The 21,484-nt window shown below is 40.8% G+C and overlaps 1 protein-coding gene across 1 annotated transcript in view; it reads right to left on the reverse strand.

The window, feature by feature from the left end:
* LOC126236183 (CDK5RAP1-like protein) overlaps window positions 1-21,484 on the reverse strand; it is a 130,318-nt gene that overhangs the window by 24,084 nt on the left and 84,750 nt on the right. The window contains exons 7-8 of the mRNA XM_049945283.1: window positions 15,464-15,613; window positions 10,866-11,006 (exon numbers count right to left, since the gene is read on the reverse strand). Of these exons, the coding sequence (XP_049801240.1) occupies window positions 10,866-11,006; window positions 15,464-15,613 (291 nt within the window). The remainder of the gene's footprint in view (window positions 1-10,865; window positions 11,007-15,463; window positions 15,614-21,484) is intronic.

Raw genomic sequence — 21,484 nt, forward strand, 5'->3', positions numbered from 1 at the left:
TGACAGGATGGAGGGGGAAGAAACTGTTGGGTAGAGGGCTATTTCCTATTCTAGTCCTGTCACAGGCTTTTCTTACCCCATCAGAGGCTGGGCCACCTGTGAAAGCTGCCATGTCGTGTACCAGCTCTGCTCTAATCACTGCTCAGCTTGTTATATTGGTATGACTAATAACAAGCTATCCACCAGGATGAATGGCTACTGTCAAACTGTGGCCTAGAGCAAACTGGAACACACTGTTGCACAACATGCTCGACTTCAATGGCTACTTTACAGCCTGGGTCATCTGGATGCTCCCCTCCACCACCAGCTTTTCTGAACAACAAAGATGGAGAGCTATCCATATGACAAGCACTCCCTGCTCCCGAAATCATCCTGGCCTCAATCTATGGTAACCTACTGTCCCCACACTCTCCACCCAACAGTTTCTGCCCCTTCTGTCCTGTCACCTCCTCCCAGCTTATGTCCCCACCCTCATTGTGCACTGCTCTCTGCCAATGCAGCCACTCAGCTTTTCACTTTCTCTGCTTCTCTCCTTTCTGCTCCCTTTCTTCAATATGTCAATGTGGTCTCCAATCCAAAGACTGGATCAATGCAGCTCTCCACACCAGTCTATCCCGTGCAAACCTCTTCATCCTTGAATAACTAGCAACTTACATTCATTTGAACTTTTTGTGTGTGCGCGTGTGTGTGTGTGTGGGGGGGGGGGGAGGCGGGGGGGGGGGGGGGGAATACAACTGAGACTGAATTGTTTATGGTATTCATCCCTCGGTCACTCTCAACAATTTTAATATCCCACACTTCACTCTAGCACCAATGAAAGACTATGAACAAACAAATTAAAATGTTCATTACGTCCAGGGCAATAGCCCTGTGCCACACACCGTTGGGTGGCTTGCGGAGTATAAATGTAGATGCAGATTGACAATACCATCATTCCTCTGAATGCATCCTATCAACCAATTCCTTCTTCTAGTTAAGTTGTGCCACAAATTTCTCTCCAATTCAATTCAGCACCTCCTGATCAGTTACACGATCTACAGTCTGTGAGGCGAGTGATTGGTACTGATAGTTCAGGCTAGCAGACAGCAATGTTGCCAAATGCTCAGTCTCTGCTTGTACGCATTCTGTAGCAGCAGAAACAAAAGTGTCGATAACATGCAGTTCATATTTATATGCAAGAATTTATTTACATTTGCTACTTGTAATATATAATCTTGAAAAATTGAAAAGAATTATTTAGTATCTAATATGCTGAAATACCATAAAGTTATTTGACAAACATCACAATACAAATGAAAACTAGTTTCTCAAATCGTTGAACATATACAGTTTTTGTTTCCTTTGCTGAATATTAGTAATATTAATTAGCTCTACAATGATCAACTGAATAATTTATCAGTATATTTACAGTTATAATTTGAAAATAGTACTCACAATAAGATGCTCACTCCTAATATTCGTGAGTGTGTTGTAGTTACGCTAATGGGAAACCACCACTGTCCTTACTATCAGAATCTGATTTAAAATAGTCTTCTGCAGCACTGCTTGAACTCCCAGTTGTATAATTAAATTTTCTACTCATTCTTCCACAATGCCTTCATTTTTGGCTGCCCCTCTGATGACACTTGCAGTACTGTTCACAATGGCACTAAAGTGACAGTGGAATGGAGAAAGCAGAACAATTTCATGCCCGTGCCTTTTGGCCATCTCATCAATTATCCATGTCAGAGATTGTGGTCTCTTTTGTGCCACAATTTCAATAATTCTGCCTTCTTCATATCTTCTCTCAAACCCACTTTTCTTTGTTTCAGCCACTGAATAATATCTCATTTTTTCATTGCAGAAGTTGGCATCCTATTGTGAACAATGGAATGATAAGGGGCATTGTCCGTGATGATCACTGATGGACTTGTCAGATTCATCATAAGTGATGTTTCGAACCACTTTTGAAAAACCACAATTTTCATCTCTTTGTGGTAATCACCTGTCTGTTTTGACCACAACATTAACAAGCAGTTCAGCACAAAACCAGCTGATACACCTGCATTCACCCTTTCTTCCAACAGACACTACCATGGTCCCCTTGAGGTTTCCATCACTCAGCCTCTGCTTAACCCTTTTAGTGCCAAATACGATCTGATCGTGATCCAGATTTTCGGCGAAAAATGCCAGTAACGATCTGATCGTGATGCCCTTCTCATTCATTTTTTCTGCACTTGAAGGCAAAGTTGTTAGTATTTCCTAGCCAAGACGCAGAAGGAAGGTCGAAGGCACAGCATATCGATCTTCTTTTCGATTGTCAGTGCGATATTTCGAGTAAAATAAACTTCTCTGGTGGTGTTTATTTACTGACTATTTCGCGGCAGCATGGAGTAGTCAAGTAAGAAGTTGTGGTTCGATACAAGTGATTTAGACAATAATATGATAAGTAGTGGAAGTGAAGATGAATTTGCAGAAAGTAAATCGGATTATGAGATGTCAGGTGGAGAAGAGGACTCGTCGTTTTCTTCTTCAAGTGACGATTGTGCGTCAGCAAATGACGACGATGATGACCAAACACAACTAAATTGCAGTGCACATACTTTTGTTGAAGTAATGGATGAGGTATCAGATAATCCACCTCCTCCAAGCTTTGTGTATGCAGAAGTACCAGGCCCTAAACATATACCAGCAAATGCCACACCAATTGATTTTTTCAATTTGTTGTTTTCACTGCAGCTTTTTACGATTATGGTGACAGAGACTAACAGATACGCTGGCCAGGTGATTCAGTCAACGCATTTATCGCCAAATTCGAGAATCAAACAGTAGCAACCAACAACTGTAGCAGAAATGAGGGCTTTTATAGCAGTAATTTTGAATATGGGACTGATAAAAAAACCGACGATTTTTAGTTATTGGTCAACTGATGCAAACCTGTTGACACTGTGGTTTTCACGAATGTTTTCAAGCAACAGGTTTCAGTTGTTGCTGCGGTTTTTCCATTTTGTAGACAATTCGAAACTTCACCCTCCTGGTCACCCATTATATGATCCAACAGCCAAGTTTCAAGTGTTGGTGGATATTGCCAACAATGCTTTCCGCCACTACTACACTCCACACCAGCAACTGAGTGTCGATGAAAGTCTTGTTGGGACAAAGGCGCACTCACAGCTAATCCAGTACCTTCCCAATAAACATCATCACAGATGGGGAGTCAAATTTTGGATGCTGTGTGATTCAGTCGTAAATTACTGCCTAGGGTTTTATGCATACCGTGGTGCAAAAAGTGATGATGACAAAAACGAAATAAAAGAGAATGGCCTGGGATATGTAGTCGTCATGAAACTACTAGCTCTTGGGAGCTACATGCAAAAAGGTTACCATGTGTTTTGCGATAACTTTTTTTACATCTATTCCTCTGGCAGAAAAGCTGTATTCAGTTGGCACTTATCTAACGGGAACAATTAGAAGAAACAGAAAATTTCTGCCACGTGGTCTTCTGTTGAATTATGCTGTAGGTCAGCTAAAGTTTTTCAAGAAATCTTTTAACTTCTCTGTGGCTTCAGACAGAAGAAATCACAGAGAAATCCAGTCCTTGTGAGTACATCATCCTCTGCTACATCATCAGAAAAGACAATTTGCAATAGACAGTCGGTCAAGAAACCGGATGTTATTTTTGAATATAACAAGTATATGGGTGGCATTGATTCATCTGATATGATGGCATACTGCTATTTAGATGAGAGGAGGACTGTCAAGATGTGGAAGAAGGTAGTGTTCAGCATAATTGCCAGGGTGTTGCTGAATGCATATGTTTTGTATAAGGAAAGCCTAAACCCCAGCGACAAACCACTGACACGGCTGAAGTTTAACAGCATAGTCATTTGCGAACTTCCTAAACAGTGGTTTCAGGCAAGGACTGCAAACACAAGTGCAATAGATATAAATGTACCTGCTCCAACAGTATATGGTGTAGAGAAAGGAATGCTACTGTAGTGTTTGTTCTACGAAGGATAAGAAGCGGCGTTCACGAACAGTGTGTGTTTGTTGCAAGAAAGGACTGCATCCTTCATGTGTTGGTCAGCATGTGTGCAAGTAGTTGTCATAACTGCAACCTCACATCTGTCAGTGATTTATGACTGAAGAACTGAGAACACATTCAGAGCAAAACAATTTTTTTTTGTAATGCTATATTCTTTTTGATTTTTTCCTTAGTGAAATAAAAAAATTTTGTATTCCTTTATGGTGTTTTTGTTAAGGAAACTACAGAGATTCTATATATACCTGAAATTTTTGAGTATATCATTATTTGATGGGTCTCAGAGTAAACTGAAATCAAAGTTTTAATTTTTTTCGATAAACCCCATCATGAAAATAATTTTTTTCTCTGAAAATATGTTCTCTGACAATGTGTATTGCACATATTACTGTAGCCAGCAGCATTCCCTAAAAATTAAAAAAAAATTACATTAATTTATGCATTAGTTTAGATTTTATTGCAAGTATGGCAGAGGTCTGCATTTTACTGTAAAATCGCATGGCACTTTCAACATGGTCTTTTGAGAAAACGTCTGCCACTAAAAGGGTTAATGAATGGTTAGCATAACCCATGTTTCGTCTAGCCACATGACATTTTCGAATCTCACACCCATGAATCTGTATAGAAATCTGCATCATCATGCAACTACATCCACCTTTTCCATCAATATTTTACGTGCATTAAACACTGAATACCTGAAGTCTATGTCTTTCAGCATAGTACATAATGAAAATTTGCTTCCTTCAAAAAGACTGTCTTTCTGAAGCGACTCAAGTAATTTAGATAGAGTGGGATGTTCCCCTCTCTTATAACAGCCATATACACGATGACGAAGAGCATCTTTCTGAAAATTGTCCAAAGTTGTCACTTGCTTCTTCCTTGGTCACTTCTTTTCTGATGTATGCAGCCTTGTTGTGCCACTCTCACCACAGTCTATACTGTACTGTTTTTTCCCTGTTGTTACAACAATGTTCTTGCTTATTTTCAATGCTGGTGCAGTTTCCTTAACAACCTGAGCAACAAGAAATGAGGGCTCATCTTTTTCCTTTTCTTTTTCAAAGTAGTCCCTCACTGAACATGCGAATTTACGTGCTCGGCTTTGTAGCACACTTTTCTTCACTTCACATGTTGTGCTGGCACTACTTGCTTCACTGGACATTGTTTAAAAGGAAACAGAAGTAAATAAACACTAACAACAACAAAAATAAAATAAACTACAAAATGAACTATTAACACAAACAAAGAAACAGCAGCACCAGTTGCATGTAAGACACTCACTTGGTACGTTTCTGAAGTGCACATGTCAGGCAGCAGAGCAGCAATGTGGCCCCTGCTAAATGCTTGAGTGCAGTTCGTTGATGGCTGGCTACCTGCAGTCGCTAGGCTATTTAATGACCCTACTGAGCTGTCATTATCAAACACTCATTTCCCAGACTATACTCACGTAATCTTCAATAGTCTATTTTGCTCCTCGAGTAATCAAAGTCATCTAATACTTTTAGTGTCTCATCTCATGATCTGATGTCCTTGCCATCACCTGATTTAATTCTACCACATTCCTATGCCCTGGTTTTATTTTTCTTGTTGCTCATCTTATAACCTTTTTCAAGACTATCAATTTGGCTCATCTACACATCCAACTCCTTGATCTCTGAGGCAGAATTACAATGTTACTGGCAAGCCTCAAGGTTTTTATTACTTTACCCCGAAATTTAATACCTTCTCCAAATTCTTCTTTGGATCCTTTAATGCTTGCATATTTGTCAGGCTGAATAACACTGTGGATAGGCTGCAATCCTACCTCAGTCCTTTCTCAATTAGGACTTCTGTTTCATGTACTTTGACTCTTTGTAACTGTAGTCTAGTTCCTGTACAACAAGGATATAACCTTTCACTACATGTATTTTATCCCTGCTACCTTAATAATTTCAAATACACATATGAATTAAAGAAATTCATCATAAATAATACATCACAATTTCAGAAGAACAGTGATCGCCATACAACTCCAAATGAAAAAATTAGCTTTACTGCGCAGTACTAAAACTGTCAGTGGCTCAAAGAGGAGTTCAACATACATCAACACAAATTTTTGAGCATTTACCAACACGAAATGTCTGACAGGCAAAAAACCAGTTTTTAATCTAATCATGAACCATGGACCTTGCCATTGGTGGGGAGGCTTGCGTGCCTCAGCGATACAGATAGCCGTACCATAGGTGCAACCACAACGGAGGGGTCTCTGTTGAGAGGCCAGACAAACGTGTGGTTCCTGAATAGGGGCAGCAGCCTTTTCAGTAGTTGCAGGGGCAACAGTCTGGATGATTGACTGAACTGGCCTTGTAACACTAACCAAAATGACCTTGCTGTGCTGGTACTGCGAACGGCTGAAAGTAAGGGGAAACTACGGTCGTAATTTTTCCCCAAGGGCATGAAGCTTTACTGTATGGTTAAATGATGATGGTGTCCTCTTGGGTAACATATTCTGGAGGTAAAATAGTCCCCCATTCGCATCTTCGGGCGGAGACTACTCAAGAGGACATTATCAGGAGAAAGAAAACTGGTGTTCTACGGATCGGAGCGTGGAATGTCATATCCCTTAATCGGGCAGGTAGGTTAGAAAATTTAAAAAGGGAAATGGATAGGTTAAAGTTAGATATAGTGGGAATTAGTGAAGTTTGGTGGCAGGAGGAACAAGACTTTTGGTCAGGTGAATACAGGGTTATAAATACAAAATCAAGTAGGGGTAATGCAGGAGTAGGTTAATAATGAATAAAAAAAATAGGAGTGCGGGTAGACTACTACAAACAGCATAGTGAACACATTATTGTGGCCAAGATAGACACAAAGCCTTTGCCTACTACAGTAGTACAAGTTTATATGCCAACTAGCTCTGTAGATGATGAAGAAATTGATGAAATGTATGATGAGATAAAAGAAATTATTCAGGTAGTGAAAGGAGACGAAAATTTAATAGTCATGGGTGACTGGAATTCGAGAGTAGGAAAAGGGAGAGAAGGAAACATAGTAGGTGAATATGGATTGGGGGTAAGAAATGAAAGAGGAAGCCATCTGGTAGAATTTTGCACAGACCATAACTTAATCATAGCTAACACTTGGTTCAAGAATCATGAAAGAAGGTTGTTTACATGGAAGAAACCTGGAGATAGTAAAAGGTATCAGATATAATGGTAAGACAGAGATTTAGGAACCAGGTTTTAAATTTTAAGACATTTCCAGGGGCAGATGTAAACTCTGACCACAATCTATTGGTTATGAACTGTAGATTAAAACTGAGGAAATTGCAAAAAGGTGGGAATTTAAGGAGATGGGACCTGGATAAACTGACTAAACCAGAGGTTGTAAAGAGTTTCAGGGAGAGCATAAGGGAACAATTGACAGGACTAGGAGAAAGAAATACAGTAGAAGAAGAATGGGTAGCTATGAGGGATGAAGTAGTGAAGGCAGCAGAGGATCAAGTAGGTAAGAAGACGAGGGCTACTAGAAATCCTTGGTTAAGAGAAGAAATATTGAATTTAATTGATGAAAGGAGAAATATAAAAATGCAGCAAATGAAGTAGGCAAAAAGGAATACAGTCTCAAAAATGATATCGACAGGAAGTGCAAAATGGCTAAGCAGGGATGGCTAGAGGACAAATGTAAGGATGTAGAGGCTTATCTCACTAGGGATAAGATAGATACTGCCTACAGGAAAATTAAAGAGACCTTTGGATAAAAGAGAACCACTTTATGAATATCAAGAGCTCAGGTGGAAACCCAGTTCTAAGCAAAGAAGGGAAAACAGAAAGGTGGAAGGAGTATATAGAGGGTCTATACAAGGGCGATGTACTTGAGGACAATATTATGGAAATGGAAGAGGATGTACATGAAGATGAAATGGGAGATACGATACTGAGTGAGGAGTTTGAAAGCCACTGAAAGACCTGAGTCGAAACAAGGCCCCGGGAGTATACAACATTCCATTAGAACTACTGACGGCCTTGGGAGAGCCAGTCATGACAAAACTCTACCATCTGGTGAGCAAAATGTATGAGACAGGCGAAATACCCACAGACTTCAAGAAGAATATAATAATTCCAATCCCAAAGAAAGCAGGTGTTGACAGATGTGAAAATTATGGAACTATCAGTTTAATAAGTCACAGTTGCAAAATACTAACACGAGTTCTTTACAGACGAATGGAAAAACTGGTAGAAGCCGACCTCGGGGAAGATCAGTTTGGATTCCGTAGAAATGTTGGAACACATGAGGCAATACTGACCTCACGACTTATCTTAGAAGAAAGATTAAGGAAAGGCAAACATACATTTCTAGCATCTGTAGACTTTGAGAAAGCTTTTGACAATGTTGACTGGAATACTCTCTTTCAAATTCTAAAGGTGACAGGGGTAAAATACAGGGAGCGAAAGGCTATTTACAATTTGTACAGAAACCAGATGGCAGTTATAAGAGTCGAGGGACATGAAAGGGATGCAGTGGTTCGGAAGGGAGTGGGACAGGGTTTTAGCCTCTCCCCGATGTTGTTCAATCTGTATATTGAGCAAGCAGTAAAGGAAACAAAAGAAAAATTCGGAGTAGGTATTAAAATCCATTGAGAAGAAATAAAAACTTTAAGGTTCGCCGATGACATTGTAATTCTATCAGAAACAGCAAAGGACTTGGAAGAGCAGTTGAACGGAATTGACAGTGTCTTGAAAGGAGGATTAAGAAATGAGACACTTAAAGTAGTAAAGGAGTTTTGCTATTTAGGGAGTAAAGTAACTGATGATGGTCCAAGTAGAGAGGATATAAAATGTAGACTGGCAATGGCAAGGAAAGCGTTTCTGAAGAAGAGAAATTTGTTAACATCGAGTATAGATTTCAGTGTCAGGAAGTCGTTTCTGTAAGTATTTGTATGGAGTGTAGCCATGTATGGAAGTGAAACATGGACAATAAATAGTTTGGACAAGAAGAGAATAGAAGCTTTTGAAATGTGGTGCTACAAAAGAATGCTGAAGATTAGATGGGTAGATCACATAACTAATGAGGAGGTACTGAATAGAACTGGGGAGAAGCGGAGTTTGTGGCACAACTTGACAAGAAGAAGGGACCGGTTGGTAGGACATGTTCTGAGGCATCACGGGATCACAAATTTAGCATCGGAGGGCAGTGTGGAGGGTAAAAATCATAGAGGGAGACCAAGATATGAATACTCTAAGCAGATTCAGAAGGATGTAGGTTGCAGTAAGTACTGAGAGATGAAGAAGCTTGCACAGGATAGAGTAGCATGGAGAGCTGCATCAAACTAGTCTCAGGACTGAAGACCACCACAACAACAACAACAACAATCTATACTAAAGTCATTTCTTGAATTTCCATGGACAAATTTCTATTTAAAAACTAGTAGCCTCTAAAAAGAGGTAGTTGCATGAGTGTGATTAAAAAATAATGTGTTCATTAATGTTAACACTAATCATGTATTCACATCTTGTAAACTGACTCGTTCCACTTCATTTCAATAAAAAAACTGTTCAAATGATCTGTGGATTAGTAGCTAACTAAAAGTGTGCTTCTGTCAACACTATCAAAAAATGTCTCTAAGTCTACAAATGCTATAGAGATGGGTTTGCCTTTCTTTAACCTATCTCCTATGAGAAGTTGTAAGGTTAACATTATCTTGCGCGTTACTACATTTCTCTGAAACCCACACAGATTTCCCACGAGGATGGCTTCTATCAATTTTTCCATTCTTCTGTAAATCCTGCGTTTTTATATTTTCTGCTTCTGTTGATTGAATTTAGTATCTCTTGTGTTTTTCACGGAGTTCAACTAGTTCTTGTCTTTTTGTCCAGGTGATCATCATCTACTTTCATTATTTCATCCTTCAAAGCTACCCATTCATCTTCTACTGTATTTCCTTCCCCAGTTTCAATGCAACATTGCCTACCTCTTTCTGAAACTCCCAACAGCATCTGGTCCTTTCAAATTATTCAAGTTTCACCTCCTTAGTTTCATACCTTTTTGCAGTTCTTAAATTTTAATCTACAGCTCATACCTAATAAATTGGGGTTGGAGTCCACATCTGCTCCTGGAAAAGTCTTATAGTTTAAAATGTAGTTTAAAAATCTCTTCCTTACCATTATATAACCAATCTGAAACTTTACCATGTCTCTAGTTCTTCCACATATACAACCTTCTCACATGATTCTGAAACCATCTTTTTAGCAATGATTAAATTATGCTCCAAGCAAAATTCTACCTGACAGGTTGCTCTTTCACTCCTTTCCTGTAGTCTATATTCTCTTACTATTTTTCTCTCTTACTCTTGCTACTATCAAATTTCCGTCTCCCAGCACAACTGAATTTTCCTCTCCATATCTGAATTATTTCTTTTATTTAATCATACATTTTCTCAATCTGTTCGCCACCTACAGAGATAGCTGTTGCCATATAAACTTGTGACGGGTGTTGGTTTTGTGTCTATTTTTGCTATGATAATGTGTTCACTATACCATTCATAGTATGTTACCCATATTTCTCTTTTTTTAATAATTATTAGACTTTCTCTGCATTACTGCTACCTGATTACATAATTATAACGCAGTACTGACCTGACTATAAGACCTGTCCTGCCTGCCACTGCACTTCACTAATTCCCAGTATATCTAACTTCAACCTAGTTTTCTAACCCCACAGCACAATTAAGGGATCTAACACCCCACACACTGATTTGTAGAATGTTAGTGCGAGTTGCAAAATATCAGTAACTGGCTGTGGTTTTCTGAATTTCTTAACAACTAAAATCTAAGATTCGCTTTGCATTTTCCATGAAGTATTGACTCACCAAAACTGCAACATAGTCACCAGGCGCAACCTGTTTCCTCTGTGATGACATCTTGCTTTGAGGGATTTCTGTAGCAGGAAAGATGACTTTGACATTTCCATCATTCCTTCCAGCTAAATTCTTCACTGACCTCTTACTTGGCTGTAACCAAAATGAGCTGGTTATTAAAATTGACTTCATAAAAAATAATTAAAGTAACTTGAATGAATATCACAAAGTTGAGCAAATTCAGTCTAAGTTAAAATGACCGAAGAGAAAAATCTGAATGATAAGGGTGGATACGTTCCATTTACAACATGTACAGAAAACAACAACAATGACAAAATACACAGAACAGAGTGTTACTGGAAACTCCACAACAATAATTGGAATGCTGAATTATGGAGTAAATATGTGAAAATAAGTCTGAGCATGCAGATAGTACTTTATACTTCATGGAAGATAAAAAAAGAAAAAAAAAACAGAAAAAAGTAGCATGAGTATGTTGTATCCTGCTACTAGTGCATGTGGGTGTGTGTCCTAAGTATAGTGTCTCCACATGTGTGTACTTAAATCAAATGCCAACTGTATCAGTGTGGGCTGGCCACCTGTAGAAAGCATGCACATGGCACAATCTCTGCTTGTCTTGTTACATGTGAAGTCACGAGAGGCTTATGTCCATTTTTGTTCACAGGTCTATGAATAAAGCCATATTTGTGTTAAAAAAAGAAAGGAGGAAAGTTAAGAAAAAAATGACATACAGAAGGTGCAACATAAGTGATAAACACAACAGCAGATGTGAGCTGTACAAACTAAAAGAACATGGTGAGACTGACACAGTGCTGCTCCGTAAGTATATAGGTGCAAGTCACCAGTAGGCAGCCCAGCGAAGACCGTGACGTGTGCACACTTTATACAGGTGGCACCTAGTGGCCAGCCCACACTAAAGAAGTTGGCTGCTGATTGAAGTACACACAAGTGGCAACACTACATTTAGCGCACTCACACTGACATACCCTAGTAGCAGGATACAGTAGAGTACAGTGAAACCTTGCTTAACGACTACCTCCCATAACACACAACTCGCATAATTAGCAAAACAAAATATTTGCTCAACAAGCGATGTTTCACATAACAAGTGACGACAATGTAGTGTGGCTTCACCAGCCGTTTACATGCAGTGGAGAAGCATTCAAGAATATGAACACCTTTCATTGTCGGCAGCAGCATATGAACAATGTCTTTAGTACGTACTTCTGTCTGGGTTTAGTGCTCTTGCTGCTACAATCTTAGTACTGATTGTGATCACACATTTTTCTAAACTTCAGTTCACACAGTGTGCTTTTGTGTGCAAATTTTAATAATCTTCATAGAAATGCACCCGAAGATAAAGTGGCCAAGAAGATGACCATAAGAGAAAGAAAATAACCTTAGAAATGAAATGTAAAATCACTGAAAAATGTGAACGTGATGTGAGTGCTGCTGATTTAACATGCACTTACAATCAGTCTACATTAACTATTCGCACTTTCTTCAAGAACAAGGGAACAAGGACACAACTAAGTAGATAGATGCTTCAAGGGGAGTGAGAAGAGTACCTAAACAGTGGTTTCATATTCTGGATGTTGCCAAAAGGTTGCTACTTATATAGATAAATGAAAATCAATTGCAACGCACCACTATTAATGAAAACATCATTTGTGAGCAGGCAAGAATGATTTTTGCTGACCTCATTAACACAACTCCAGGATCAGCAGCAGCAGCAGCAGCAGCAGAAGACGTGTTTAAGGGAAGCTGTGGGTGGTTCAAGAAGTTTAAGAGAAAAACCATCATCCACAGCATTGTGAGGCACAATGAAGCAGCCAGCTCTGACACAAAGGCTGCAGAGAACTTCATCAGCAACTTCAAGATGCTCATAGATTCTGAGGATTATCTGCTGCAACAGGATTTTTAATTTTGATGAGACGGATTTATTCTGGAAAAAGTGCCAAAGCAGAGGAGAATGCATTACCTAGTCAGAAGCCAATGAAAGACCATCTCACACTGCTATTGTGTGCCAATGCAAGTGGAGAGTTGAAAATTAAACTGCTGCTTGTTTACCATTCAGAAACTCCACAAGCCTTCAAGAAGTGCAAAGTCCAGAAGAGTAGGTTAAATGTGAGATGGTGGTCCAACAACAAAGCTTGAGTGATGCATGATCTTTTTTGTGATTGGATCAATGAAGTGTTGGTTCTTCGGTGAAAAAATATTTGCATAAGATGAATCTGCTACTCCATGTCTTGCTTGTTATGGACAATGCTCCTGCCCATTCTCCAGGCCTACAAGATCATATCCTTCAAGAATTTCAATTCATCAAGATCGAATTTCTGCCTCCCAATACCACTCCATTACTCTAGCCTATGGACCAGCACATTATTTCTAACTTAAAGAAGCTCTACACTAAAGCACTCTTCGAGCACTGCTTTGAGTTGACTGAAGCTAACAGTCTCACTCTCAGAGAGTTTTGGAAATATCACTTCAACATTGTTGCCTGTGTCAAGATGACCTAAGAGGTGTGAGAAGGAGTTACAAAGAGAACTTTCACTTCTGCTTGGAAGCAGCTTTGGCTGAAGTGCATTGTCAATGTGACTCTGAGTCATTTGAAGAGCATGGGACTAGACATGGATAACAATTATATCAATGAGAGTGTGGGAGATCACAGCCAAGAGATGACCACCAAAGAGCTTATGCAGTTTCACTGCATTTCACAGAAGGAAGCTGTGGAGAGGGCTTCTTCAGAGGAAGAGGAAGAGGAGGGGGAGGAGGAGGAGGTGGAGGAGGAGGAGGAGGCAGTGGTAACACCAAAGCAGCAATCTCCTGGCACAGTAAGAGAAATGCTGAAAGCATGGTAATCGGTTGCATCATACATTGGAAATCATCACCCCAATAAAGCAGTGACTACGCATATTACAAATGTATTTGTCGATAATACTGTGTCACTTTTTCACCAAGTGTTGAAGTGTTGACAGAAACAAATGACTATGGATAGCTTCTAGTAAAAAAGTATTAGTTACATATCTTGAATACTAAAGTACATAACACTGTATGCATAATCTGCTTTGAATAAATAGCATTAATAAGATAAAACTTTTAGTACTTTTTCTGCATGGAACGCATTATCATATTTTACATTAATTTATATAGGATAAATTTTTTCACTTAACAAGCGTTTTGTGCTATGGGTAAGATTCTGGAATGAATTATGCTCACTGTGGGGTTCCACTGCAACTGAGAGAAAAATTTTGAAGTTTTGAATCAATAACAGTCAAACTCAGTACTGTATGCAATTAGTCTCCCTTTCATGTCTTAGTGTGGCAAATGAAAAATGCACAACCCACTACCTTGAGAGCATTGCTGTAAATTAATTCCAATCAGTTTCAACATAATCTTAAGAATATTTCATTTTAAATCTGAAGAACAAGTACATGAAACTGGGAAATGACCTTCGTTTGTATTAAGATTAATGCATCGTTACTTATTTGTTAGCGTTAAGTTGGTGTGGAAGAGAAGCTTATTTCTCTGAAAAGAATGATTTAAATGAACAATTCTGTAATTTCTGTGGCACACACTCTTTCAACACTGTTTGAGATTTAACAGTCAGTCTGAATAGGTTTTTCTCGTATCTCAAACAGTGTCAATACTCACATCTGTCCCAAACAATACTGGTACTTTACTATCCGTTCTGAAACTGATTCAAGTCTCTGAATTATAAAAGTACATGAAAATAATTCTAATGATGAGATTGTAATTTCATAATGTTACTAACTGCACACTTTGAGACTAAGAGTACACTCCAACTAGTATCCATTTGAACTGCTGAAGCAGTCAACTGGAATGCAAATTTGATCTACAGATCAAAGGTTAGATAAATTTGAATCTCTAAACAAATGCACAGCTGTTGTCTGGTATTAACAGCAAAATCGTGCTTGTAAATCACAACATCCCAATTGACAAAGGGGAAAGCAAAAGTCAGTCATAGCACTGCTGAAGAAATATATATTTATCACTTATAAGCACTTAGAAAAAATTAAATTGAGACAACTGGGCAGGATTTGAAGATTTTCATTCAATGGATATGAAACAATTTTTCTTGGATCATAACTGCATTTCATTTTATGGAAAGAAACAATATATTTGAATAATTCCAGAAGGAAAAAGAGGTCAAGAATACAAACAGACAGACAGGAATCACATCTGATCACACTTAAATTTTTTTAGTCATGTAGTGATCAAGTAAAATATGTTTCACATTTTCCAATGTTTCCTGCTTTTACATTGTGTGAAAAGAGCAAATAGTATCCAAATCTGGTAAACCATACATGTACAAATGAAAATGCTATAAATAACTAACAGCAGACACAGTGGAAGATAAGACATGCCTTAAACATATAAGAATCTAAAAAGAATTTTACTTTAGGTACTGATCTCCTTTGTACTTTCCATCTTTCCGGTACAGTCAAATTAACTTTAATTATGTTCTGATTTCACGGTGAAGTTATAATCTGATATTAAGACACCAATTGAAAAGCAGATTAGTAAGATAATTAACATTTACTGTTGAGAAAATGTTAAATACTTACACCTTCCACTAAAACAAGCTCAACTTGTCCAATTTTCTCTTGGTTTAATTTGTAAACCTCATCACGAAATGCAGAAACCATTTCAATCAGTCGTCTTTGTTTTACTTCTGATGGTACGTCATCATCAAACCTTCGATGAGCAGTCGTTTTCTACACACAAAAGGTAAGAGGCACATTAATGCAAGAACTGAAGAAGCTGCTGATTATGCCACTTAAAATTATCTACAAACAATAACATATTGCCAACAATTCTAAGTAATGTATTACACATATATCCAGTTTACAGTTACATTCATTTGTTCCTTACAAGCACTGAACAACAACCTATCTCACACCACAAGGAAAACTGAAACAGATAAAGTCAACCAACTGATTTACATCCCTACGTAAAAATATATTTGATGCTTAAATTTATACTGCATAAATCATTCTGAGGCTGGTGCTCATTATTTCACTGTGTTTACTGTGCCATTCGTAGATTATATGTGCTAAATTTGATTACTTGTATCCCTCTGTGAAGTTGTTAATAGTTTATTTTAAGCTTCTTAGTTTTAATGGGTGCAACATGGGAGTGATATACATCTACATCTACATTTATACTCCGCAAGCCACCCAACGGTGTGTGGCAGAGGGCACTTTACGTGCCACTGTCATTACCTCCCTTTCCTGTTCCAGTCGCGTATGGTTCGCGGGAAGAACGACTGTCTGAAAGCCTCCGTGCGCGCTCTAATCTCTCTAATTTTACATTCGTGATCTCCACGGGATGTATAAGTAGGGGGAAGCAATATATTCGATAACTCATCCAGAAACGCACCCTCTCGAAACCTGGCGAGCAAGCTACACCGCGATGCAGAGCGCCTCTCTTGCAGAGTCTGCCACTTGAGTTTATTAAACATCTCGTAACGCTATCACGATTACCAAATAACCCTGTGACGAAACGCGCCGCTCTTCTTTGGATCTTCTCTACATCCTCCGTCAACCCGATCCGGTACGGATCCCACACTGATGAGCAATACTCAAGTATAGGTCGAACGAGTGTTTTGTAAGCCACCTCCTTTGTTGATGGACTACATTTTCTAAGCACTCTCCCAATGAATCTCAACCTGGTTCCCGCCTTACCAACAATTAATTTTATATGATCATTCCACTTCAAATCGTTCCGCACGCATACTCCCAGATATTTTACAGAAGTAACTGCTACCAGTGTTTGTTCCGCTATCATATAATCATACAATAAAGGATCCTTCTTTCTGTGTATTCGCAATACATTACATTTGTCTATGTTAAGGGACAGTTGCCACTCCCTGCACCAAGTGCCTATCCGCTGCCACTCTTCCTGCATTTCGCTACAATTTTCTAATGCTGCAACTTTTCTGTATACTACAGCATCATCCGCGAAAAGCCGCATGGAACTTCCGACACTATTTACTAGGTCATTTATATATATTGTGAAAAGCAATGGTCCCACAACACTCCCCTGTGGCACGCCAGAGGTTACTTTAACGTCTGTAGACGTCTCTCCATTGAAAACAACATGCTGTGTTCTGTTTGCTAAAAACTCTTCAATCCAGCCACACAGCTGGTCTGATGTTCCGTAGGCTCTTACTTTGTTTATCAGGCGACAGTACGGAACTGTATCGAACGCCTTCCGGAAGTCAAGAAAAATAGCATCTACCTGGGAGCCTGTATCTAATATTTTCTGGGTCTCATGAACAAATAAAGCGAGTTGGGTCTCACACGATCGCTGTTTCCGGAATCCATGTTGTTTCCTACACAGTAGATTCTGGGTTTCCAAAAACGACATGATACTCGAGCAAAAAACATGTTCTAAAATTCTACAACAGATCGACGTCAGCGATATAGGTCTATAGTTTTGCGCATCTGCTCGATGACCCTTCTTGAAGACTGGGACCACCTGTGCTCTTTTCCAATCATTTGGAACCCTCCGTTCCTCTAGAGACTTGCGGTACACGGCTGTTAGAAGGGGGGCAAGTTCTCCCGCGTACTCTGTGTAGAATCGAATTGGTATCCCGTCAGGTCCAGTGGACTTTCCTCTGTTGAGTGATTCCAGTTGCTTTTCTATTCCTTGGACACTTATTTCGATGTCAGCCATTTTTTCATTTGTGTGAGGATTTAGAGAAGGAACTGCAGTGTGGTCTTCCTCTGTGAAACAGCTTTGGAAAAAGGTGTTTAGTATTTCAGCTTTACGCGTGTCACCCTCTGTTTCAGTGCCATCACCATCCCGGAGTGTCTGGATATGCTGTTTCGTGCCACTTACTGATTTAACGTAAGACCAGAACTTCCTAGGATTTTCTGTCAACTCGGTACATAGAATTTTACTTTCGAATTCACTGAACGCTTTACGCATAGCCCTCCTTATGCTAACTTTGACATCGTTTAGCTTCTGTTTGTCTGAGAGGTTTTGGCTGCGTTTAAACTTGGAGTGAAGCTCTCTTTGCTTTCGCAGTAGTTTCCTAACTTTGTTGTTGTACCACGGTGGGTTTTTCCCGTCCCTCACAGTTTTACTCGGCACGTTCCTGTCTACAACGCATTTTACGATTGCCTTGAACTTTTTCCATAAACACTCAACATTGTCAGTGTCGGAACAGAAATTTTCATTTTGATCTGTTAGGTAGTCTGACATCTGCCTTCTATTACTCTTGCTAAACAGATAAACCTTCCTTCCTTTTTTTATATTCCTATTAACTTCCATATTCAGGGATGCTGCAACGGCCTTATGATCACTGATTCCCTGTTCTGCACATACAGAGTCGAATAGTTTGGGTCTGTTTGTTATCAGTAGGTCCAAGATGTTATATCCACGAGTCGGTTCTCTGTTTAATTGCTCGAGGTAATTTTCGGATAGTGCATTCAGTATAATGTCACTCGATGCTCTGTCCCTACCACCCGTCCTAAACATCTGAGTGTCCCAGTCTATATCTGGTAAATTGAAATCTCCACCTAAGACTATAACATGCTGAGAAAATTTATGTGAAATGTATTCCAAATTTTCTCTCAGTTGTTCTGCCACTAATGCTGCTGAGTCGGGAGGTCGGTAAAAGGAGCCAATTGTTAACCTAGCTCGGTTGTTGAGTGTAATCTCCACCCATAATAATTCACAGGAACTATCCACTTCTACTTCACTACAGGATAAACTACTACTAACAGCGACGAACACTCCACCACCGGTTGCATGCAATCTATCCTTTCTAAACACCGTCTGCACCTTTGTAAAAATTTCGGCAGAATTTATCTCTGGCTTCAGCCAGCTTTCTGTACCTATAACGATTTCAGCTTCGGTGCTTTCTATGAGCGCTTGAAGTTCCGGTACTTTACCAACGCAGCTTCGACAGTTGACAATTACAATACCGATTGCTGCTTGGTCCCCGCATGTCCTGACTTTGCCCCGCACCCGTTGAGGCTGTTGCCCTTTCTGTACTTGCCCAAGGACATCTAACCTAAAAAACCGCCCAGCCCACGCCACACAACCCCTGCTACCCGTGTAGCCGCTTGTTGCATGTAGTGGACTCCTGACCTATCCAGCGGAACCCGAAACCCCACCACCCTATGGCGCAAGTCGAGGAATCTGCAGCCCAGGGTGTCCCAGCTATCTTGTACACCCAAAATATCTCTGGAACAATAACAGCTATTGGAAAACGACTTTCACCAGTATCAATGCAGGGCTGGGGCCCATGAATGTACATATTTGGAAACATTCTAAAACGAAAGCATATGTGTTTTTTAACACAAACTTATGTTTTTTTTTTAAATGGACCTCCTATATTTTTTCTTCAGCAATCCATAGCATGACAAAGCACATACACAACGGCGTTGATTGCATCGCAATATTCCCATTACATTCCGAGATATTAAGACGCGAAGTTGACGCTTGAAACACCCGACATGTGCTGCTAGCGCACGTCCTGAGGCTCAGGCGTGAACCCCATGCTGCCCGTAATCGCGATGTAATTGACATGCGTAATCACACTTCCATACTTATCAAGAGGTCCGAAACGAATAATACGGTCTGCTGCCATCCTGCATTAACGTCGTACATTCCAGCAGGTATTTATCCCATAGGCTAGGGGTGATGCGGTTCTGTAACATATCTGTGTACCGCAACGTTAGTCACAAAGTTAACTTCGCTTATCATTAATCCGTTACTAAAAAGGTAATGCCGTTTGTTGTGTCGATTCCCTAAGGTCTCGACACAATGAGTGGCTAGGTGCACGCGAAACTAACGCAGACGGGCGTAAATTCTGAAACAGGAGACTGGATGAAAACTATAAAGAAACGAAGAGAGATTTTAATATACTTAACTTTAATGTAGTCTTGTTCTTGTTGAAATACATCTCTTGCATAGTAGTAAGCAATTAGCAATGATACACATGGCGCCTTGCTAGGTAGTAGCGATGGACTAGCTGAAGGCTATTTAATCTGTCTCTCGGCAAATGAGAGGAAGACGTGATACGTCTTGTCGCAAGCTATGTCGTCCGTACAACTGGGGCGAGGTCATGTCCGTGTCTTGTGACCTGCCATGTGGTGGCGCTAGGTTTGCGATTACACAGTGGCGACACGCGGGTCCGACATGTACTACAGGACCGCGGCCGATTTAAGTTACCACCTAGCAAGTGTGGTGTCTAGCGGTGACACCACATTCCTCCCCCGCAAATCGGCGAACGGTCGTGAGATAAGGCTTCCGCCCGCCGTGGGGAGGACCCCATGTTGACGTATGCGATGAGGTGGGGAGCCTAACAACAGGCGAGGCTGTGCCACCCGCACCCGGCCATTCGGTCCGAGGGGAGCTAGGAAACGCCTGCAAACCTAGTCCAGGGTGCACGTCAACATGAGGTGTTTGCGCACGGAATGATATAAGAGGAGCCGCGGGGTCGACCTCCATGTGGTCGGAGCACCCGACGGGCGAAGACGACATCTGGTCCGGAGCCGGCAAGAGGTCCATGGCGGAGGACGGCGGGTCACGGGAAGCAAGCGGCGGCGCGTGACCCAGGGAGGCGCGAGGCGGCTGCAGCGAAGCGTCCGCTGCTGGCGGCGCCGGCGGCGGCTGCGGCGGCGCGACGCCATGAGGCAAAATGGAAGGCATCGTCGGTAACACCTGGGGATGAGGCGAGCCAGTAGATGGGTCCCCAAGGCGCTGACCCGACGGCTCCGTCGCTGAAAGCAGACGGGGAGCGGCAGAACCCAGGCGACGACAGAGGCGCAGCTGATTGAGATGCCGACGCACCTCACCAGAGGCCCCCAAAACCAAATACATCGCGCGGCCGAGGCAGCGAAGAATGCGCCCTGCGAGCCAACGCTGTGAACCGCGATAGTTGCGATAATAGACAACGTCGCCAGGAACAAAAGCAGGAGTCTGCCGCTGCACAGGAACCCGATGTGGCGGATGCAGCAAAGACATCAGAGTTCGATGAGGACGACCATGGAGCAACTCAGCCGGCGAGCGACCATCGCGGGGCTGAGAGCGATATGAGGACAAAAAGAGCAACAAAGCGTCCTCCCGAGAATGCGACTCTTTCAACTTCAACATCTGCGACGTGATTTACAATAGACATATTAAACAATTGAAACAAATCTAAACCAAACAAGTTCACGGCACTAGAGGAACGAAGAACATAAAATGACACAAGTTTTGTCTGTCCCTTGTATGTTGCAATAAGGCTGCACTGTCCTAACACAGGTATGTGCTGTCCTGAGTAACTAGTTAACGTAACATTTGCGGCACGCAATGGCGGTTGGCCCAGTTGTTTGTACGTGTCGTGATTGAGCAACGAAACTGCAGCTCCGGTATCGAGCTGGAATGGGATCACTTTTCCTGCAAAGTCTAAGTCCACAAAAAGTTTATTGTCTTGTTGACGACAAGAGCGACTGTCTCGTGCAATTTGAACTGAGACAGGTCCAGAAGCACTTGCAACTTTACGGGATTTCCGGCGACGTCGACGCACACTTTGGGTGGGACGAACACAGTCACTGTTAGCTAAAGTGTCACTGGACGGGCGGGCATGA

The sequence above is a fragment of the Schistocerca nitens genome, chromosome 2 (genome assembly GCF_023898315.1).
Source record: "Schistocerca nitens isolate TAMUIC-IGC-003100 chromosome 2, iqSchNite1.1, whole genome shotgun sequence".
NCBI classification, from domain to species: Eukaryota; Metazoa; Arthropoda; class Insecta; order Orthoptera; family Acrididae; genus Schistocerca; species Schistocerca nitens.